The sequence below is a fragment of the Bubalus kerabau genome, chromosome 1 (assembly GCF_029407905.1).
Source record: "Bubalus kerabau isolate K-KA32 ecotype Philippines breed swamp buffalo chromosome 1, PCC_UOA_SB_1v2, whole genome shotgun sequence".
NCBI classification, from domain to species: domain Eukaryota; kingdom Metazoa; phylum Chordata; class Mammalia; order Artiodactyla; family Bovidae; genus Bubalus; species Bubalus kerabau.
The window spans coordinates 185459316-185482226 of NC_073624.1; the positions used below are offsets into that span (position 1 = coordinate 185459316).

Consider the following 22911-nt stretch of genomic DNA (forward strand, 5'->3'; position numbering starts at 1 on the left):
TGTTACCATAGAAACTACATCCCTTTACCTCCTCAGCCTCTGGAGCCTAGAAACTGGTACAATCATGGAGGATCTGCTGTCTGTGTGTGTGTGTATAAACACTTGCTCACCTTCAACATGTGAGCAGATGGATTTTGTGGTGGTAGTTGGGGGTAGGGAAGAAGGATTCTTGTGATCCAAAACCAGACTGTAATGTGACCACAAGTTTCCCCCATGAAAAGAAGATCTTGCATGTACATTCACACACACATATGCCCCGGAATAGGTACACACATGCCTCCCTGCTCCACACCTGAGGACTTTGCACATGCTGTTCCCACTGCACCACACACCCTTCCCCCTACACTGCCTGGAAAACTCCTACTCATTCTTCAAAACCTCATTCAAGTCCTCCCCTGGGAAGACTTCCCTTACCCACTTCCTCTCCATGGCTTCCTCTTTGGCCATCACTATGTCTCAAACAGACCCTTAGAATAGTTCTACTCTCAACAGTCCAGGGACTGTTGGTTTATGGGTGAGGGGCAGCATGCAGTGGCTGTATTTCATCCTTCTCTAGGTTCCTTGCCCTAGGAATTCTCAGTGTTTGTTGACTGACTGAGCGGGCAAGTAAATGTACACATACAAAGAATTTGCAGGAAGAGATGACAGAGGAGATTCTGGGGAGAGTCGAGATGATGAACTGCTGAGAATATGCTGTGTGACCCAGGCTGAGTCCTTCTCCCTTTCTGGTTCCCAGTGTCCCTCCCTTAGCAGAGATGACCCCCTAAGCCCTAAGGGAGCCTGGACCAGGGCTAGATCTCTGTCTCCTTCTGACCCCACTCCACTCAGGGACTCACTGGTGTTGGCCAGCGGGCACAGCTCACAAGGGTTGCCCCAAGCCCGACCCAGGGAGCAACAGCAGGACGCCCGGGTGACGCCAACCCCGATCTCCGCACTGCAGGAAATACCACCGTCCCCTCGATCCTGTGTGTCCAGGAAACAGTTCCCGACCCGGGTATCTAAACAGGCAGAAAGGGGTGATTAGCAAGTGGTGGGGGAGAAATAAGGTGGGTATGTCTGTGTGTGTGTGTGTTTGCACCTCTTGTATGTGTAACTGTGTATTACTCTATGTATGTCTGTGTGCATGTGTCTGTGTGCATATGTGACTCTGAGCATCTATCAGTCTAGAGCCCAAAGGCTGTATCACAGAAGACAGGGACGATTGTTCTGGCCAAGGGCCTGTCTATCGGGAGCAGGGGGCCTCATCCAGCGCGTGGACCCCAGAACCCCACCTGCACAGAGTGCATCCTTACCCACGCAGCCCACGCCGCTGGGATTCAGCTCAAAATCCTGCGGGCAGTTGCAGAGGTAGCTGCCAGGGGTGTTGACACACAGGCCGTTGATGCAGTTCACAGGGTCTGCACACTCATTCACATCTGTGGGGTGGGGGCAGCATCAGCAGAGATCCTCCCCCTCTCAACTCACTTCCCTCCTGCCTTTTTCCTGGGGAGTCGAATACCTGGCTGCTGGGGGCTGGTCTTAGGGACAAGGCCCCTGGGAAGAAAGCCTGATGGGACAGTAGCCTGTCCCAGGCAACCCCCTGCTTTCCTCTGCTCTTTTCTACTTGGCCTGGAGGTTTGCCTTTGCCAGTAGAGTCCACGAGCTAACATACAAAAACCAATGTTGAGGACATGTTTCAAGCTAGGGGCTGGCAGACTACAACTTGTGGGTCAAATCCGGCCCCCTATCTGTTTGTGTAAATAAAATTTTACTGGTACACAAGCACAGCCATTCATTCACTTATCACCTATGTCTGTTTCTAAGCTACAGGGCAAAGACTGTATGGCTGAAAACTGAAAATATTTACTGGCTGGCCCTTCATTGAAAAAGTCTGCTGACTCCCATTTGCGATAGACAGGTGGGAGACCATTTTGATGGTTGCGGTGGAGGGAGCTCAACTTCATTGATTTACAGCGTCCTTTTTTTCTTTTGGCTGCATGGCATGCAGGATGCGAGATCTTAGTTCCCCAACCAGGGATCAAACTTGTGTCCCCTGCAGTGGAAGCATGGAATCTTAACCACTGGACTGCCAGGGAAGTCTCCCTGATTCACTGGATTTATTTGGGGGATGATAAATTATGATGATGATGAAGGTTAATGGAGAGGGGCACTATTGGAGGTGGGGTCAGACGAGGACTCCCTCCACTCTGTAGAGGACATGTGAGAAGAGACCTGTGGGAATTGATGGAACAAGCCTGCCACCCTGAACCCTGTGGACCCCACACCTGTGCAGTTGCCAGCACCGCGGTCCAGCTCATAGCCCTCGCCGCAGATACAGCGGAACATCCCAGGCAGGTTCTCACAGCTCCCGAACACACAGATGTTCCCGAGCACACACTCATCCACATCTGAGGAGGAGCGGAGCCCAGGTGAGCACAGCCTGGCCCGCATCCCGCTCCTGCTGCCCCCAGCACCAGCGACTCCAGGGACCCCCTGCTCTGCCCACACCCCGGCCGCCCCAGACCTCACCCTGGCAGGCATGCTGGTCCTTGGTGGGGCTGAAGCCCATCTCGCACTCGCAGCGGTACCCGCCGGGGACATTGAGACACTGCCCATTCTCGCAAAGGGCCACATTCTCTGCACACTCGTCCCTGTCTAAAGGGACTCAAAGGAGGGGGGCTGGTGGTCAGCAGGTGAGGACCCACATGGTGGGGGCAGGCGGCCATCACCCGAACCCTTCACTGTCACTTGGAGTTCCAGAGAGCTGGCAAGTAGCCCGGGGGGACTCAGACCCCGACTCAGTGGGCAGGTGATTGAGTCAGAGCCAGGGAGAGGACAGGGGTCATGGTCGCTCACAATCTAGGGTGGAGGGCCAACAGAAAGCAAGTATTCCTGTCCCCACACCCAGAAAACTCTACGCATTTGGAGTCCAGGGGAGAAGACTGCCCCTAAGGGACTCTGGGACTTCCCTGGTGGCTCAGATGGTAAAGCGTCTGCCTACAATGTGGGAGACCCGGGTTCAATCCCTGGGTTCGGAAGATCTCCTGGAGAAGGAAATGGCAACCCACTCCAGTATTCTTGCCTGGAAAATCCCATGGACAGAGGAGCCTGGTAGACTACAGTCCATGGGGTTGCAGAGTCGGGCACGACTGAGAGACTTCACTTTCACTTGCACTTTCAAGGGACTCAGGGCCTGGCCTCTGGCCCCAAGGGCTGAAGGTACATCCTTTCTGGCATCCACAGAGCAGTGAGTGGATCAGTGTGAGTCGTGGGCACCTCGGAATCCAGCCCCCTTGGCCATCCTTTCTGGACCCCTCCAGCCCTCCCATCCCACGCCCCGACCTCACCTTCACAGGAGAAGCCATCCCCAGAGAAGCCCAGGTGGCAGGCACAGCGGTAGGAGCCAGGGGCGTTGAGGCAGTCAGCTCTCAGGCTGCACCCATGCTCCTTGGAGGCGCATTCATCCAGGTCTGCAGGAGACGGAACCCAGGGTCCCCCAGGTGTGTGCGCTGGGGGGCTGTGGGGAGGCAGACCCTCCAAATCCCAACCCTGACCCTCCCCCATGGACATGCCTGAGCCCAGCCACCTCTGCCCAGCTGTAGCCTGCCCACTCACCCCACCCACCTCTGCTTCTCTGTCCAGACCTCTGGCCCCCAGACACTTACCACGGCATTTGAAGCCATCCCCAACCCAGCCTGGCTGGCAGCTGCAGCTGAAACTCCCAGGGGTGTTGAGGCAGGAGGCATGACTGTCACAGCTGTGTCCCCCAAGCTGACATTCATCTACATCTGAGAGAAGAGGGACCCAGGCATAGAAGGGCAGGACCAGGAGATGGGGTGGAAGACAGAGGACCCCCCAAGAGGCCTGGGCCTAGTAGAAACAGGGCTTCAGGTACAGAGTGGGGAGACTCAGGGCAGGAGCAGGAGAAAAGACCTTCCCTGGGGTAGGACTGGGCCCAGAAATGCGCCTCACCACCGCAGGAGCTTCCACCCTCACCCAGAACCCAAAAGGAAAACCCCCAAACTCAACAGGGCATGACTCCCAGCATGCCCCAGAAATGGTCTGAAATGGCAGCATGAGAGACTCAGGGTAGACAATAAGAGGAACTGTCCTTGGTTAGGATTCCTGGTTTTCACTAAAGGGCTTGGGTTCAATCCCTGGTTGGGGAACTAACATGGCACAGCCAAAAAAAAGTCACTGTTTTAATGAAGACACTCTCCCTCTAAAGCAGGATTTCCTTCTAAACCACAGTGTCTAACCCTCAGCCATTTTTGCATCAGCCTTATCATCTCTACAATGTTCATCAACCACCTAAATGAGCTACCATTCTCTGAAAGTTTTTCCTTTGTGAGAATTTTATTTGGCTGCACCAGGTCTTAGCTGTGGCATGCGAACTCTTAGTTGCAGCACGTGGGATCTGGTGCCCTGACCAGGGATCGAATCTGGGTCCCCTGCACTGGGAGCAAGGACATGGTCTTAGCCACTAGACCACCAGGGAAGTCCTCACTAAAAGTTTCTTTACGCTGTCTCCCATTTTTACTTACGTGAATGTACTTTAGAAGAAAAACGTATAACAATGATCTCTAAGAAATCATGGTTTGGATGCTCTGTTTTCTAATGTTTGCTTCTAGTATGCATTGAAATAACTACATAATAATGGCAATAGAATTATGTTCTCCCTGCCAAGAAAGCATGTTTCAATCCTGACTCTAAGAACCTCTGAACGTGGCCTTTTTGGGAAACCAAGTCTTTGTAAATGTAACCAAATTAAAATGAGGTCCTCCTGGATTACAGGGGGTCCTAAATGCAATGACCAGTGATCTCACAAGAAGAGGGAAATTTGGACGCAGAGGGAAGAACACCCCGTGATGACAAACATGGAGACTGGAGTGATGCATTCAAGCACCGTGGCCACCACCAGAGGTGAGGAGAGAGGAATGGGCCAGTTCTCCCTCTGGGCCCCTGAGAAGGAACCAACCCTTCTGACACCCTGATCTCAGACTCTGCCCTCCAGAATCATTCTATAGAGAGGAGACATCTGTGGTTCTGAGGCACCAGGTCTGTGGTCATGAACGACTGACATGTTTGAATGTTCATCGTTGTGACATTTAAAAGCATCAGGCTTACACGCCTTGGGAACTGCTGTGGATCTAAGGGATCCAGAGTTCCCCCCACAGGGCCATCAAGGGAGCCCCACCGGCATGTGATCGAATCCTATTTTTGCTTCAGCATGAGGGCCCACCAGTGGAAATGTGTAAGAATGAGGTCTGGCCTTGCTCTGCCCCAAGGGATGGGGTGGACCCCAAATACCCTGAGCTGGTCCCTCAGGGGCGCCCCTCTGCGTCTGCTCCACTGACCACCAGCTCACCAGAGCAGCCCATGGCCCCCTTCCGGACGATGTAACCCAGCTGGCAGTGGCAGACAAAGGAGCCCCTGGTGTTCTCGCAGACCCCATGGAGGCAGATGTGGGGGTTCAGGTCACACTCGTCCACGTCTATGGGGTGACAGGAGAAGAAGCAGGTGAGGGTGGGGTATAGCAGCATGGCTGCGTGCCCTGCCACATGGGTCCCCTGTGTCCAGGTTCTTTTTGCCCATCTTCAAGGGTAGGGAGCTCCCCTGATTCCACTACTGGTTATAGCTCCCCCATTCCACCCCTGGGCAGCTGCGAGAATTCAGTCAACATTCTATAGTTCATATTCCATGGAACACATTGGAGAAACATTCCCCAAAAGATTTTACACCAATACATTAAGAAGATGCTAAGCCAAAGCTAAGGCCTGAAGGCCTTTTCAGAGCCTTTATTGCCGATGTGGATCTGCAAGAAGGGTTGGAGGAGGCAGCATTTCCTACTTATCTTGGTCCCAAGCCCCTTTTGTTCAGTGTTTCCTAAGATTGCTGTGATCTGGAACGCTTAAGCTGCACTGAGCTGGACACCTCTCCCTGGGAGGGTTCCCTTTTTCACATCCTCGTACTCTGGCCCCAGCTCTGCCCTGATGGAGTCACCAGTTCACATCTGCTCCCCAGGGCCTGTGCCAACCAGCCCCCACCAGAAGACGGCAGTGACCCTGGCAGAGACGACAGAGACAAGGTCCCAAAGCAGGGCTCAGAGAACACAGTGTCCTTCTATCTCACACACCTTCCTCTGCATAAACCCCTCGGTCTCTGATGATCTTATAAGGTGACTCTCAAAGCGGGCACGCACCTGGCTGTATGTGCTGGGTACACAGTGGGTGTTTAATAAGTGTATTCAAAAGAACAAGGTTCGGGGTGTCTCTGCTGCTGTGAACAAGATCCCGCAGGTCTCGGTGCAGGGCCTCGGGGTGCAGGTGGCCAGGAGCAGACCACCAAGAACAAACCTGCATCTCCCCTGCCCACGTGTTCCGGGAACGGGACTGGCATCTGCGTTGCCCACCTGTCTCCTTGTGGAAGGCCTGGTGTGTGAAGTGAAGCTGCCTCCTCCACCTGTATATAGTCCCAACTCCTCACCTACACACATCCTCATGTCCAACGTGGCCACAAAGCCGTCATAGCAGAGGCAGCGGTGACCCCCTGGCATGTTGGTGCACTGGCCCCCGTCACAGATGTCCGGATTCTGCTCACATTCGTCCACATCTGGGGGACCAGGGTAGGGGTAGGGCTGCAGGTGGGAAGGGACAGAGGGGGAACCCCAGGGACACTTCTGCGGGGTCAGTGGCCTGGCTAGGGTGTGGCTGGCTTCATTTGGGCCGAGCCAGGTAGGTTCCCACATCCCAGGCCGGAGGGAGGGGGCCGCACCCACCCACCTTCACACGCCCTCCCATCGGGCATCAGAGAGTAGCCAGGTCCGCAGCCGCACCGGTAGCTGCCCTTAGTGTTAACACAGTGGACGTGGCAGCCACCGTTCCTGGTGCGGCATTCGTCCACATCTGCAGGAGGCAGGAAGAGGTAGGGGGCACCGCCAGAGGTAGGGCAAGCCGAGGTGGGGGGCGTGACGGAGGCGTGACAAGGCAGGAGGCGGGGCATGGCGAGGGCGTGGCAGGAGGCCCGGTGAGGTAGGCCGAGCTGGGGGCGTGGCAGGGGCGTGGCAAGGCGGGAGGCGGGGCATAGTGAGGGTGTGGTAAGAGGTAGGACGTGATGGGAGGCGGGGCAAGGTGGAAGTGGGAGGCTGAGCGAGGTGAGGGCCTGGCGGAGGCACTTCAAGCAGGGGGCTGAGTGTCGGGGCAGAGGTGGTCAAGGGTAGAGGCAGGGGCTCGGACTGAGACCAGGAGAGACTGCGGCGGCGGCGGGGGCCGCGGCTGGGGCTGGGGGCGGGCGCGGTCTCACCCACGCAGCCTTGGCGGTCAGGGGTGCTCTGGAAGCCGGCATAGCAGGAGCACTGGAAGGCACCGATGACGTTGGCACACTGGCCGTGCGGACACAGGCCGTCACTCAGGGAACACTCGTCCACGTCTACGGGGGCAACGGGTGGCTGGTAAGGGCAGCAGGTGGCGGAGGTGCCCCAGCAAAGGATGGGCCTGTGCCCAGCCGCCTTCTGCACAGGGACACACGCATGCACCGTGATGCACTCACACTCTTGCATCTATGCCCACCACTACCCCCCCACCCCCGCCATGGGTGTGAGTCTACATCTCACCCTGGTACAAACACATGCGTGAAGTCGTTTCAGTCATATTCGACTCTTTTCCACCCCATGGACTGCAGCCCTCCAGGCTCCTCTGTCCATGGGATTCTCCAGGCAAAAATACTGGAGTGGGTTGCCATGCCCTCCTCCAGGGGATCTTCCTGACCCAGAGATTGAACCTGTGTCTCTTATGTCTCCTGCATTGCAGGTGGATTCTACCGCTGAGCCACTGGGGAAGCCCAGTACAAAAGGGCACCTCACCCTGATTCACACATCCACCCAGGTGCACACTAACAAGACACCCAAAACCCACCCTTGATACACACTCACCCTCAGCAGACAGACCCACAACCTGATCCACACAGCCACATGCACACAGCTCACACAGCAGCACACCCTCACACTTATTCGCAAACAAACACAATCACCCTCAGTAGACACACATCTGCATAGCCAGATGCACACTCAGACTCACAAACACACCTCATGCCCACTCATAAACACATTTGCACACCTTGCATTGCATTGGATTTGCCCTTGTGTCACATTTTCGTATCCACTCAGGTAGACTCACAAAGAACCCTTGTGTGCGTGTGTGCTAAGTCACTTCAGTCGTGTCCGACTCTGAAACCCCATGGACTGTAGCCCACCAGGCTCTTTTGTCCATGGGATTCTCCAGGCAAGAATACTGGAGTGGGTTGCAATGCCCTCCTCCAGGGGATATTCACGACCCAGAGATCAAACCTGCATCTCCTATGTCTCCCATAGTGCAGGCAGATTCTTAATCGCTGAGCCACTGGGGAAGCCCCAACCCCTGTGTACACACATACAAACACACAACAGACACACCTACATGCACACAGCCCCCTCCACAAACACACCCACCTGTGTGCAAACACATGCCCACACTTAGACACACACTCTCTCACAATCTTATGTAGACACACAAATAACCACTTCCATCGCCTTAACATAAGAACAATCATCCTTGTGTAGACACTTACACACTCACAGACTCACACAAACACCAATACACACTCACTCTTGGACAGACGCATTCCCAGAAAGACACCTGCATGCTCAGACACACAAATACACACTCCTTCCATCTCACAACCACACAAGTGACACTTCACATGGGTGCACACTGACCCACACTCACACACTCGATTTTCACACAGAAACACACACAAATGTGCTCTCCCAATACCCGATGCATGCGACCACTCATGCACACAAATACACAAGTATGTACTCAGGGAGATGCACAAACGCACATACTTGTATCCTCTCCCTCTTGCAAGCCACACTCACCTTCGCAGGCAGTGCCCTCAGCTGCCAGCGCATGTCCAGGGGGACACTGGCACTCATAACTCCCATCTGTGTTGGTACAGGTGCCTCCCCGGCACAGCAGCGGGTCCCGGGCACACTCATCCACATCTGGGCATGTGGAGAGAGAGAAGAGGTGTGAGATGCTGATCCAGGTTGGTGTGATGGGGCTCGTGGAAGCTCCCCCCTGTTGCCCCCATCCCCCACCCTGTTGCCCTGGCTGAGGCCGAGAGAGTCTGGAGCCCTGGGGTGTGGATGACCCAGGGGAGTCAGAATGGGAGGGATGCTGGAATTCTCAGAGTTTTCAGGGACACAGGCTGACATTCCTGGAGCTAAAGGAGGCCCTGAGGAACCCCCTCCCCACCCCAGAAGTGACAGGGGGAAGGCAAGGACCAGCCCCACTGGGCATTAGTACATGGAACCAGGGGCCTCACCACTCATCTCACAGCTCTCCTCCCACTCCAGCCTCAGGGGCTTCCTCCCATCTCTCCTGTCAACCTCAGGGCCTTTGCACACACTGTCCCCCCTTCCACCTTCCCTCCTCCCCACAGCGGCTCCTTCCATCCCTCACATCCACCTCAGGGCTTTTGCACACACTGTTCTTTCTCCATACAACTCTTCAGCCCTTCTTCACCACAATTACTCCCACTCTTTGGCCCCACAGAATGGGATACATCCCTGGGGTTCTCAGCTCACACTGCACCATACAGCCCTTTCAAGTGCTTCTGACAGTGGCTCTTTATTTTCTGTTTGTCTAGGGATTTATGTTATCCTCCCTATTAGGTCCTAAGCTCCAAGGAAATGGCCCCCTGTATCCGAGCTCTCCATAGTTCCCCCGAGCAGATGCATGTGAAACGTTCACTGAATGAATGAGAAAAATGAAAAGGGAAGAGGCTCCTCTCTCCAGGACCCTCTCCTCTTTTCATGCTACCCCCACCCTGGGAGAACCTGCCCAAATCTTGGTCCCCATGCTTCTCCTCTGAATGCCAGACCCATTGTCCGGCAGTCTTCAGGGATGACACCCACACCTGCTGTCTCAGCTGGATCATGGCTTCTCTCTACTCCTGCCCCCTCCATCCACATCCAGCACAGCAATGTTCTCCCACCCCATTCCTCGGCTCGGCCCCAAGACTCACGGGCACCACCCTGCCCTTGGGTGGCTGCCTACCCATGCAGTTCTTCATCAGCATGAAGCCACTCTCGTAGCCACGGAGACACTCGCATTCAAAGCTGCCTGGGGTGTTGACACAGGTGCCCTGGCCACAGAGGTCAGGGGAGATGCGGCACTCGTCGATGTCTGTGGAGACAGTGGACATGGGCCAGGCCTCCATGTCTGTAGACACCCGGGGCCACAGGGGAGCCCCAAGGCATTGAACAGAGCCAGGGAAATAGAGGTGCTGTGACTGCACCCCCAGATGAGAGGAGGGAATTCCTTTCCAGCCTGCAGACCCCTAGAGGTCAGTTATAAATTAATCAATTTATTTACTTGTTGCATTGGGTCTTAGTTGAGGCATGCAGGATCTTTCAGTTGAGGTATGTGGGATCTAGTTCCCTGACCAGGGATTGAACCCAGGACCCCTGCATTGGAAGCACAGAGTCTTAGCCAAAGGATTACCAGGGACGTTGCCAGAGGTAACTTTGCCATGCCAAGTTGCTTCATTCATGTCTGACTCTTTGCAATCCTATAGACCGCAGCCCGCCAGACTCCTCTGTCCATGGGATTCTCCAGATGAGAATAATGGAGTAGGTTGCCATGCCCTTCTCCAGGGGATCTTCCTGACTCAGGGATCGAACCTGTGTCTCTTATGTCTCCTGCATTAGCAGGAGGGTTCTTTACCACTAGTGCCACCTTTTGCCAGCCCCTCCTTTTATAGCCGGGATCCTGGAGGCCCAGAAAGGGTATTGAGCTGCCCTAGGTCACACAGCAGACAGGCAGGAGGAACAAGGCCAGTTCTTGCCTTTTAGGCGCCTCTAGTTTGTGGCCCCCCATCCCTGCAGGCACCTGCCAAGGAGGCAGAGGCAGGTACATACCTGTGCAGTTCCTTTCCTGGGCATCCAGGGCGAAGCCCCCCGCACAGGAGCAACGGAAGCTGCCCACAGTGTTGCGGCAGGTGCCATGGGCGCACAGCCCAGGGAAGGCTTTGCACTCGTTCACATCTGCAGCACAGGAGTACAAAACGTCACACGACTCCATGTCCCTGAGTCCCCTGCCTCCTGAGCGTTCACCACTCTGATCACAGATGTTTGGTCTCTTCCAAACCTGCTTCCCACCTCCAGGCCTCTGCCCATGCTCTGCCCTCTTCCCATCCTCCATCCAGGCTCCCCAAGCCCAAACGCACCTTTATAGAAGGGACGGCCTGACAGGAAGTCCCGGCTGGCAAAGCCCAGCCCCCGGGGACACAGGCTGGTAAAAGCTGGGGACTCGGGCTCAGGGCACGCCTCGCATGCGGTGCCCCATGCGGCCCCCACGGTACAGCAGCAGACGTCCATCCGGTACTTGCCCAGCAGGGCAGCCCCACACTCGTCCTCCTCCCAGCGCAGGAAACAAAGCTCCAGGCGCATGTCTGTAAGGAGGGGTGGTCACCGGTCCCACCCCTGCCACACTCTGGCTGCCAGGACAGGGAGTATCGTCCAAAACGTCCTCCCCAGTGGGGAGACTGAATTTTTTAGCTGACACTCCATGTCCTCCAAGTGACTTTTTTTTTTTTTTTTTTTGCTACACTGTGGGGCTTGTGGGATCTTAGTTCCCTGACCAGGGATCAAACCCAGGCATTGGCAATAAAAACAGCTGAGTCTTAACCACTGGACCACAGGGAATTCCCAACAGTTACACTGGAATAAGGGTATAACACAACAGTTACATTTTTTTAAAACAAAAATTTTTTAAAGAATTTTTTTTAATGTGGACCATTTTTAAGGTCTTTATTGAATTTGTTACAATATTGCTTCTACAACATTGTTCCATGTTTTGGTTTTTTGGCGGAGAGGCATATGGGGTCTTAACTCCCGGACCAGGGAAGGAACCTGTACCCCCTGGATTGGAAGGCAAAGTCTTAACCACTAGACCACCAGGGCAATCCCCCAAAGTTACATTTTCATAATAACTTGCACTGCTAGGTGCTTGCTATATGCTAGGCACTGTTCTAAGCTCATCAACCCATTTAGTCTTTAAAATAACACCAAGAGGAAAATGGTTATCATCATGCTTATTTTATAGGCAAGAAAACTGAGGCAGAGACGGGTTAGGTAGCTGGCCTGAGGCCACACAGTAAGAGGTAGAGATAGATTCAAACCACGCCACCTGGCTCCAGAGTGTGTGTGTTTAATTTTTAAAACCTCCTCAGAATAATCTGGCAATGGATAAGGCTTCCTCAATACCAGACACGATGGTCTAAGACTGGGGCTGGTTAACTACGGCCCAGGGTGCCAACTGCCTGCTGTTTTTGTAAATAAAGTTTTATTGACATAGTCATATTCATTTATTTCTGTCCTACACAGTAGAGCTGAGTAACTGCAACAGATTCTGAGGCTCCTAAAGCTGAAAATATTTACTCTCTGGCTCTTTGCAGAAACAACTGGCTGATCCCTAGACTAGGACAATTTTTCACCTCTTGCAAAAGGAACATATGTTTAAGTGGATCCATTTGAAAATGAGACCCTGTTACAGAATCTTTAGAAAAAAATAAAGATAAACAAAAGTGCCACGACACACAGGGCTCCGTCTTAAGTTCCTGGGTACCCGATGCCTTGGTCCAGGGCTGCTCAGCAGCATTTCACCTGGTTGTGAATTCAGTAATATTTTTATTTTTTCTTTACTTGGCTACTTTCTTTCCTTGCTCACATTCTGGGATCAGCAAGAAAACCTGATGCACACTTGAAGCTCAGTTTAGAAGGAAATCGAAGCTGAAAAGAGTCATCAGGGCCCATCTGCCTTCTGTTGACTAGGCTCCATGGTGCCACCGAGGAGGCCACTAATGGGTTAATGTTACTATGGGAGGAAAAACTGATAGAATGCAGAGCCCTACCTGCTGGCTGGCGGATGCTCTTGGCCAAGAAATGTCCTGTTCAAGATGTTGATGGTGTAAAGCAAGAAGCCCTCATTGAGGGGGAAAATATCTCAGAGCCTTTGAGCCTGAGAGCAAGCCATTCAGGGTGAGAGTTTGAGCCCTGGATGCTGAGGAAGGGCTGCAGGCATGAATTACCACTCATGATAGAGGCAGGTGCCTCGTGCTCAAATCCACCTCCTGTAAACCTTGTTTGGTAGCAAGAAAGAATATACCAAGGTGGCAGGTAACATTCCAAGAGACCGTACCATTTGTAATGAGCTTCATTAGAAGGGCAGTTGATTAAGGGGATCCAACCCCTCCAAAAAAACAAATGTCTTTGGAGACACATTAGCAAGGGGGTGGGCAGAGTCCAAGAGGACCCCCAAGACTCCACCTGTCCCTAGGAAGGGCCTCCAGCTGTTGGGAGCGGAGGCAGTGAAGGAAGTGCTGGAGGCCCTGCACCGGACCCTGCAGGCCCACACTCACCTATGCACAGCCGGCCGGAGGGGTCCAGGATCAGGCCCTCTGGACACTCGCAGCGGAAGGAACCTGCAGTGTTGATGCATCGCCCATTGGGACAGACTCCAGGGAAGACCTCACACTCATTCACATCTAGGCAGCAGCAAGCAAGAAGAAGCTAGAGCTGGAGGCTCCCAGGGAGCTGGCTCCCTAGGGGCTCAGGACACCACGTGGTTCTTGGAGACGTGGGAAGAGGCAGTGCCAGCCTCCTGGGCTGGGGGATTGTGGGGAAGACCCGGATACCAAGGAGGGAGCTCTCCAATGACTTCAGAGAGGGCCTTAGGCAGCCACTATGACACTTGCCTGCTCCTGGTGGTGGTGGGGGGGGAGTGGCGGTGAAGTGCACAGGGTGGGGAGTTACCTTCGCAGCTGAGCCCCTTCACGCGGGCGAAGCCTCGGGCACAGGCGGGGTCTGTGATTGGGGAGTGGAGTCATTCTCTCCACCCGGATCCAGGGGCCCTTTCCCCCGCCATGGTTCTCTCAATGGCCAGGGAGCCCCCAGAGCCGCCCCCCTAGGGCATTACCCATGTCACAGCGTTCGCAGGGGCTCCCCCAGGCAGTGCCGAGCGTGGCGCAGCACTCGGAGCGCAGGGTGGCTCCGTGCAGGTTCGCCTCGCAGCGGCCATCCTGGATCTTCAGCCAGCAGGTGCCTTTGGTGCTGTCTGCAGGAAGGGGCCGGCTGTGTCATTTGGCAGGCCTACACCTGCACACTAACCCGCAGAGACCCAGACTTCCCCGGGGCGGGCGTCGGGGTCCCCGCTGCTCCGTGGGGACTCTCACCTAGGCACATGGTGCCAGAAGGTCCCAGGCGGCTGCCGGGGGCGCACTCGCAGGCGTAGGAGCCGGCCAGGTTGCGGCACACGCCATTCACACACGGGTTGGACAGGCACTCGTCGATGTCTACAAAGACAACCCGCCACCGACCCCCGTCAGATCCCTGAGCTGCAGAAACTGGAGCCTCACGCGACCTGAGGCCCCTCCCCTCCGCCGCTACCAAAGTCCAACAGCAGGGGGCGCATGCGGTCAGAAGGCGAGGGAACGGACTGGGCAGGCGCAGAGGCGCGTGTGTTTGCATTCAATTGTGCAGTACACCTGCGCGTGCACGCCGACACGCAGGATCCTGGGAGCCCGCACGGGTGAAAGTGTACAGGGACAGGCACGGTGGGGAACGGTGGCCCTGCAAGGGTCACTCATGGCACAAGAGAGGCCGAGAGTGAGAGGCAGGAGGAAAACCCAGAGGGGGAGGAGACCTGGTTGTGGTGGGAGAGGGGGCAGTCTGCCGGAGCCTTGCGCTTAACTGTGTGTGTGTGTGTGCGCGCGAGCGCGCTCGTGCAGGTATTTGTGAGTGCCCAGGGGTCTGTAATGGACAAGGTCATTGCAACAAAGTGTGTGTGAGGGCAGGTGGGCACATATTCCTGTGTGTGAGTATATGTAAGTGTGTGAATGCACAACTGTGTGGGTATGTGGTATCTGCACATATTAGTGTGTGTGGCTGCGAGCCTAAGTGTGCGAAAGGGTAAAAATGTGGACACACACGTGTCTTTGAGAGTGTGCACATGAGAGTGTATGATGTGTGGGACTGTGACTATGAGTGTGAATATGGGTGTGTAAGTCTGTTTTGTGTGAGTACTGGTGTGTGTAATCAAGTGATCATCAAGTGTGTGAATGTCAGAGTGTCTGTATAAGGGTGTGCCTTTGAGGGTGTAACTCTGGTTATGAGCATATGTGTAAAGAGTGAGAATTGTTCAGTCACTTAGTCATCTCTGACTCTTTGTGGCCCCATGGACGGCAGCACACCAGGCTTCCCTGTCCTTCACCATCTCCTGGAGTTTGCTCAGACTTATGTCCATTGAGTCAGTGATGCCATCCAATCGTCTCATCTTGTGTTGCCCCCTCCTCTTCAGGCCCTCAATCTTTCCCAACATCAGGGTATTTTCCAATGAGTCGGCTCTTCGCATCAGTGAGAGTAAGTGTGAATGTGGGTACTGTGTGAGTGTGTACCTAAGAGTATAACTGTGAGACTATGAATACATGTATGGCTTTGAGCATGTCTATGTGGGTAAATGCAGGTATATATGCATCTGGCAGCATGTGTGTACCCATAACATGCAGTGTGCATAAGTACTTGTGTGTGTGTGCGTGTCTGTCTGCCCCCCAGGACCCTGTACCTTCGCAGGTCTCCGTGTCTGGCCGGAAGCTGAAGCCCTGAGGGCAGGAGCAGCTATAGCTGCCCGGGCTGTTCCTGCACCGCCCGTTGTCACACAGGAGGCTGTTGAGGGCGCACTCATCCACATCTGCAAGGCGGGCATGGGGCCGGAGAGTGGGGTGAGGGGTGTGCAGTGGGGGCGGCACCCCTCCACCCGTCCACTCGCCCAGCACGCTCACCAGTGCACTCCCTGCCATCCGCGACTGCCTCGTAGCCCAGGTTGCAGATGCAGCGGTAGCTGCCCCGCAGGTTCTCACACATGCCGTTGGCACAGATGTCGGGGTCGAGGGCACATTCGTTGATGTCTGCAGCAGGAAGACAGCATCAGCAGCTGCCCTGGTTCCCTGGAGGCTCCAGAAGCCAGGTCCTCCAGGGCCAGAGCTCCAACCTAGACCCTGCCTCCTTTCCCTGGAAACCAGGGTTTCTCAACATCGTGGATATCTGGAGCCGGATCATTCTTTGCTTTGTGCAGGGGGAGAGGGGAACCTGTGCAATGTAAGATGTTGAGCAACATTTCTAGTGTTTACCCATGAGATGCCAAGAGCGCCCTCCCCAATATTTGTCCAGACATTGCCAAATGGCACCTGGGAGGTGGCAAAACTGTCCCCAGTGTGGAACTCATAGAACAGACATTATTACATCAGCAACATAATTTCTTTTAAAGCGCGATCATAATCACTAATGTTATAAGATGCTTACTGTTTTGTGCCGAGTATATTAACTTATTTGGTCCTCACAACGTCCCTGAAATGGGACCTATGAGTATATCCACTTTACAGAAAAGGAGGCGCAGAGATGGGGAGTAACTTGATCAGTATTCAATCAGTAAACAGTAGGGCCTGGAGAGTTCCCTGGTGGTCTAGCAGTTAGGAATCAGTACTTTCACTGCCATGGCGTGGGTTCAATTCCTGGTCAGGGAACTGAGATCCCCTAAGCCTCATGGCACAGCCAAAGAGGGGGGAGGAATAGGCAGCCCTATATGTCAAAAATGAAAAAAAAAAAAAAAAAGAATGCTGGCTGGGATTTAAACCCAGGCATTTGGCTCCAGAATCTGTCCCTTTAACTGAGGGAGGGGTACTGGACATCTGCCCTGCCCCCATGACCCAGTGGTGGATGGGAAACCTGGCTGTATCCTAAATCCTTTTATTTGTTGCTCAGGCAGGAAGGCTGTAACAGGAAAGGATGGTGTCATAGGTTGGAGTCCTCATCCCCAGGATCACCTCAGCACATGACTTTATTTGGAGATGGACATACAGTGCATTCTAATATGATTGTATCCTTATAAAAGTGGAGGTCTGGGCACAGACACACAGGGAGAACACTGTGTCGAGAGGAAAGCAGAGGAGTTTGGGATTAACATATATATGTGCCTACGTGTGTGCTCAGTCACTTCAGTAGTGTCTGACTCTGCGACCCCATGGACTATAGCCCTCCAGACTCCTCTGTCCATGGGATTCTCCAGGCAAGAATACTGGAGTGGGTTGCCATGCCCTGCTCCAGGGGATCTTCCCAACACAGGGATCAAACCCACATTTCCTATGATTCCTGCACTGATTCCTTACCACTGAGCCACCTGGGAAGAAGTCCTTAACATATATACATTACCCTATATAAAACAGAAAACAGACAAGGGCCTACTGTACAGCATGAGAATTAAATTCAATATTTTATAATAACCTATAAGGGCAAAAAATCTAAAAACTGTATGTATGTATATGTATACTAAAAATATATATATACTGAAAAGTATATATATCATACATATATATAGTGCCTGAATCACTTTGCTGTACACCAGAAACATTGTAAATTAAAAAAAAAAGGATGAAGGCAAAGATCAGGGAGATGCTTCGACCAAGCAAGGATTAACAGCTAAGTGCCAGAAGCTGAAAGAGGTATGAGACAGACTCTTCCTCACAGCCTCTGAAGAGGCCACCCCTGCTCACACCTTGATCTGGGACACTTAGCCTCCAGAGCTATGGGAGAATGACCTCCCAGCCTGTGATACTTTGTGGAACCCAGTGACCTGACCAGGTTCCCAACTACGTCCCTGGCCCTCAGTCCCAGCCCCAACCTGCTCACCTCTGCCATCCGTGGTGATGCCAAGACCGCTGCTGCATAGGGCCTGGAACTCAGCTGTGGTGGCAGGAACAGGGAGAGAGGGGCAGTCATTGGCCATTGCTGAAGCCAAGCCATGCCCAAGACGTGGCCCCTTGGGGCTGGGCAAGGGTCTAGGACTAAGATGCCTGCTCCAGTGGGAAGAACAGTTTTCCTTCTGTCTCTTCTTGGGGGAGAGACATCCACCCCAGCCCATGGGAGCCAAGCCCCCCACCACCACTATCCCCTCCTGCCCCCCGCAGTTATAAACCACAAGCAAGGACTAAAGGAAAGCAGGGCCGTGGAAAGTGCATGGGGGCGGGGCAGCTGAGGCTCTCACCAGAGTTCTTGGGGGGACATGGCTGGCAGGGCTCCCCAAACCCATGGGCTGGGCTTGCACAGCAGCACTCAGATTTGGTGACGGCTCCAGGGAAGGGGCGGGCGCAGGAGCCCTGGTTGAGGGTCCCATAGCACGTGCTGCGCACGTGGGTGTCCACGCACACTCGACCATCGGCACCCACCGCGAGCCCCCCAAGGCAGCGGCAGTGGAAGGAGCCTTCGGTGTTGGTGCAGTGACCATTCATGCAGATGCCTGGCGTCTGGCACTCATCAATGTCTGCAGGGGTCGTGGGGGGGGGCACTGCGATGGGTCCCAGCCACCCCATCCCCACACCCCACCCCCCCTTGCCACCTCCCCTCTCCTCTTCTTCCCCATCCCCATGGGTTCCCCTATGGTCCAGCCTGCAGTTTCTCACCCACACAGTGGCGGCCACCAGGTGCCAGCAGGAAGCCGGGTTTGCAGAGACACGTGAAACTGCCGTCCTCATTCAGGCACACTCCGTTGGCACACATGGTGGTGGTTGCACACTCGTTGTGGTCTGGGGACACCAGGAGAGGCTGGGTCCCTGCAGGGTCCTGGCACCCACCCTTTCATTGGGCCAGTCCTGCCAGGTAGACCAGCCCGGCCCTCATGTTTCCAGGGACGGCTCCCGGGGCTGTGGGAGCCTGATAGGATGAGACGTGGCTGTCAGAGACTAATTTGGCGTGGGTATTAGGTTGCAGGACTGTGAACTCCCCTGGGGCCAACTGGGCCCACTAGCTCATATCTGCATCTTCCATCCTGGCACACATAGGTGCTCCATGAATAGTTGTTCAAAGTCCTTTAAATAAGTCAGGTGGTGGCTGCACAACATCCACTAAATGCCTCCAAACTATTCATTTAAAAATGGTTAAGACGATAAACATGTTATGTAGGGACTTCCCTGGTGGCTCAGTGGTAAAGAATCCGCCTGCCAATGCAGGGAACTCAGGTTCTATCCCTGATCCAGGAAGATCCCACGTGCCAAGGGGCAACCAAGCACATGTGCCATAACTACTGAAGCCCGAGTGCCTACAGCCTATGCTCTGAAATGAGCAGCTCAGGTGCCACAGCTAGAGAAAGCCTGTGAGCAGCAATGAAAAGCTAGAGCATCCAAAACAATAAAAAAGTCGTGTATATTTCACCAAAATAAAAAATGCAAAAAAATAGAAAAAATTAGGTAATGGTTGCATGAAATTACGAATGCACAAAAATGCCACAGAATTGTTCCCTTACAAAGGATAAGATACAAACTACTCTACATAAAATAGATAAAAAAGTCCTACTCTATAGCACGGGGAACATATTCAATATTTTACAATAAACTATAATGGAAAAAAAGAGTTAAAATGGTCAATTTTACACTGTGTAATTGTGCCATAATTCTTAAAAATGCAAAAAAGAATTGCATAAATGAGATGGTGGTTGCGTGACATTGGAAATATCCTACATGCCACCAAATTGTTCACTTAAAAATGCTGTTTCACACATCATGATATTTATTATTAATACATAACTGTATGATCTTTATTACATAAACATGGATGCTTAGTTGTGTAAATACACAAATGAGACCTGGAAGGACACACCAAACAGTAAACTGCTTGTGTTAATGGATGACTTTAGTTTTTTGCTTGTGTTTTTTGGTTTCCTATTATGCAAGTGTTAACTTTTAAGAAATACATGTTATTTTTAAAAACCTTTAAAAATGCTATTTAAAAAACAAAGAAAGGTGGTTGCACAACATTGGGAATTATTGAGATTTTCACTTTTAAATGATTAAATTTATCTTGTGTGAATCGCACCTGCATTTAAAAAGGAAAGGGCAAAACCCATCAGCTAACAAGAAAATAGTCTAGGGACTTCCCTGGTGGTCCAGTGGTTAAGAGTCCACCTTCCAATGCCAGGGACTCTGGTTAGACCCCGATCAGGGAACTCGGATCCCACTTGCGGTGGGGCAGCCAAGCTGGAGTGCCACGGCTACGGAGCCTGCGTGCTCTGGAGCCCACATCCCACAACTAGAGAGAAGCCCATGCACCAGAGCCAAGAGCCTGTCTGCGGCATCGAAAGATCCTGCATGACACAACTTAGACCTGATGCAGCCAAATAAATAAACATTTTTTTCCCAAAAACCCCTGCTTGAAAAATAGTTTAATTTAAAAGGCGGCAGTCAGTGCAGTGCAGAAATGATTTGTTTACCAAAGTACAGTGTTAAATAAAAAAGGATTGAAGCAAGAAGAAGGAAGAAACAGAGGGAGGGAGAAATGGAGATAGGGAGGGAAAAAACATAATGAATACATAAAAGGTCCACACCTAACTGTGCAGGTGAGCTTCCACAGCGGTACTATCCATAACAGCAAAAGCGGAAACAACCCGAACAGCCACTAGCTGAAGCCGGTAGAGACAAGATGTTGTCTGCTCATATAATGGAATGGCATTTGACAATAAAAAGGAATGGCATTCTGACACGTGCTGCCACATGGACGGATCCTGAAAATGTGATGCATCAGTGAAAGAAGCCAGTCACAAAAGACCACAGAGTGCGTGATTCCATTTATACAGAATGCCCAGAACAGGCAAATCCCTGGGGACAGAAAGTAGACTAGTCTCCTGCTGAGGGGTGGGGGGTGGGGGGGCAGGGAAGGAGGATAGATAATTCTGGAATGACTGCCAATGCAGAGGAGGTGATGAAGAGGTTCTAAACTTAGACTGTGGTCATGCTTGTACTAAAAGCCACTGAAATGTACACTTTAAGAGGCTACTTTTATGGTATGAAAGTTATATAGCTATAAAGAAGCTAAAAGGGTCTTTAAAAATGAATGAATGCACAAGCAACTTTGCTTAGTATTTTATAAACTATAAAGAAAAAGCATCTGAAACTTTGCTGTACATCTGAAACTAACACAACACTGTAAATCACCTATACTTTAAAAAATTAATGAAAAAGTTTATATGTACCAAGGGAAAATAAAAAGACCAAACTAATGATTTCACCAACTCTTACTGGTTACAGACTATGCAGAGATCTGAAGGCAACATTAAAGACCTGATGGTAAAATGTGAAACATGAATTAATCATTAGAATTAATCAAAATTAATTTCAGTATGGGGTTTCCCTGGTGGCTCAGTGGTGAAGAATCTGCCTGCCAATGCAGGAGACACAGGTTCAATTCCTGGTCCAGGAAGATCCCACATGCCGTGGAGCAACTAAGCCCATGCACCACAACTACTGAGCCTGTGCTCTGGAGCCTGGGAGCCACAACCACTGAGCCAATGTGCTGCAACTACAGAAGCCTGTGCACCCTAGAGCCCGTGCTCCACAGAGAGAGCACAGGAGAAGCCACTGAAATAAGAAGCGCATACAGAGCAACTAGAGCAGCCCCTGCTCACTGCAACTAGAGAAAGCCTGTGCCCAGCGATGAAGACTCAGCACAGCCAAAAATAAATAAAAATTAATTTCAGTAGGTGACATCTAATAAAAAACATTGTAAACAAAAATAATGATTTATGCATGGAAATAAATTACTGTACTTCACATTAATGTTAAGAAAACAGATAATTTGATAATCAACTTTCTAAATCTATCTAATAATAAAAATTAAACACTGCAAAAAAACAAAACAACACAATTCTGTAAAGCAATTATCCTTCAATAAAAAAATAAAAAAATAAAAAAGAATGAATACAGAAAGGAAAAAATTCCTTCCCAGTGAGGGAAGATTAAGGCAGGTCTCAGACAGGGTGACAGAAGAGGACAAAGGGGGTCCCTAGTGGCCCCCACAAGCTGTGGGGAGTTTAGTGGGCACCCCCCATACCCCACAGGGAATCTGAGACCAAGGAGCTCTCCATGGTCCTGACCCACCTCTCTTGGAGGCAGATGAGGGGCTGTGTCAGGGGCAGAAGCAGACAGCACAGTCTTACCCCAGAGGCCTCTTCCTGGGAGTCACTTGACTCCAAGGAAGGGGAGAATGAAGGCACGGGTAGAGAGTGGACAGACCACAAGAAGGCTCTCAGATGGGCTGCCTGGGCTCAGGAAGGGGAGCAGAGGCTCCATCCAAAGAAAGGATGGAGTGATGGAGCAGAAGTGGCAAGATGAGAGAAGCAAGGTAGGGACTCCCTCAGTGGTCCCATGGCTAAGACTCCAAGCTCCCAATGCAGGGGTCCTGGGTTCGATCCTTGGTCAGAGAACTGATCCCACATGCCTCAACTAAGAGTTCGAATGTCACAGCTAAAGATCCTGCATGTCACAACTAAGACCTGGTGCAGCCAAATAAATTAATAAATATTTTTCTTCCTTAAAAAGAGGTAAGGAGGCACTAAAAGGCAGCTACTGGGGCCAAGAAGCCCCCTTCCCACCCTCCCACCCTCAACTCACCCACACAGTTCTTGCCGTCAGTGCTGAGCTCAAAGCCTGCATTGCAGACACACTGGAAGCTGCCCTCCGTGTTGACACAGCGGCCGTGATGGCAGAGGCCACTGCTGGCGATGCATTCATCTATGTCTGGGGGGTGGGGGGCAAGGCAGGCGGGTGGTCAGCAGGCGTCCTCCCAGCCCCCCCCAAGACTCCAATTCAGGCCAGAGATGCAGGCTCCACCAGCCAGGCCCCCTGGCACCCCCACTTCCAAGGGACGGCCATACCCAGGCACGCCTGCTTGGTGAGCGTCGCCTGAAAACCCTCATGACACCGACAGCGGTAGGAGCCAGGGGTGTTGATGCAGTCTCCGTGGTGGCAGGGGCTGCTGGCACATTCATCCACGTCTGCGGGCAGAGGACTCTG

At 52.6% G+C, this 22911-nt stretch overlaps 3 protein-coding genes across 3 annotated transcripts in view; 1 reads left to right on the forward strand and 2 right to left on the reverse strand.

Moving 5' to 3' along the window:
- TIMM44 (translocase of inner mitochondrial membrane 44) overlaps positions 1-22911 on the reverse strand; it is a 369417-nt gene that overhangs the window by 135742 nt on the left and 210764 nt on the right. The window lies entirely within an intron of this gene.
- RPS28 (ribosomal protein S28) overlaps positions 1-22911 on the forward strand; it is a 239358-nt gene that overhangs the window by 81546 nt on the left and 134901 nt on the right. The gene's annotated exons all lie outside the window — the stretch shown is intronic.
- The window catches only part of FBN3 (fibrillin 3), a 69337-nt gene that overhangs the window by 35798 nt on the left and 10628 nt on the right, over positions 1-22911 (reverse strand). The window contains exons 13-37 of the mRNA XM_055542222.1: positions 22773-22892; positions 22510-22635; positions 18532-18654; positions 18117-18392; positions 17762-17815; positions 15859-15984; positions 15642-15767; positions 14254-14373; positions 13998-14135; positions 13835-13885; positions 13441-13566; positions 11248-11472; positions 10940-11065; positions 10077-10205; positions 8894-9019; positions 7282-7407; positions 6762-6884; positions 6466-6591; positions 5348-5473; positions 3645-3767; positions 3327-3449; positions 2509-2634; positions 2265-2387; positions 1293-1415; positions 837-998 (exon numbers count right to left, since the gene is read on the reverse strand). Coding sequence (XP_055398197.1) covers positions 837-998; positions 1293-1415; positions 2265-2387; positions 2509-2634; positions 3327-3449; positions 3645-3767; positions 5348-5473; positions 6466-6591; positions 6762-6884; positions 7282-7407; positions 8894-9019; positions 10077-10205; positions 10940-11065; positions 11248-11472; positions 13441-13566; positions 13835-13885; positions 13998-14135; positions 14254-14373; positions 15642-15767; positions 15859-15984; positions 17762-17815; positions 18117-18392; positions 18532-18654; positions 22510-22635; positions 22773-22892 — 3273 coding nt within the window. The remainder of the gene's footprint in view (positions 1-836; positions 999-1292; positions 1416-2264; positions 2388-2508; positions 2635-3326; positions 3450-3644; positions 3768-5347; positions 5474-6465; positions 6592-6761; positions 6885-7281; positions 7408-8893; positions 9020-10076; positions 10206-10939; positions 11066-11247; positions 11473-13440; positions 13567-13834; positions 13886-13997; positions 14136-14253; positions 14374-15641; positions 15768-15858; positions 15985-17761; positions 17816-18116; positions 18393-18531; positions 18655-22509; positions 22636-22772; positions 22893-22911) is intronic.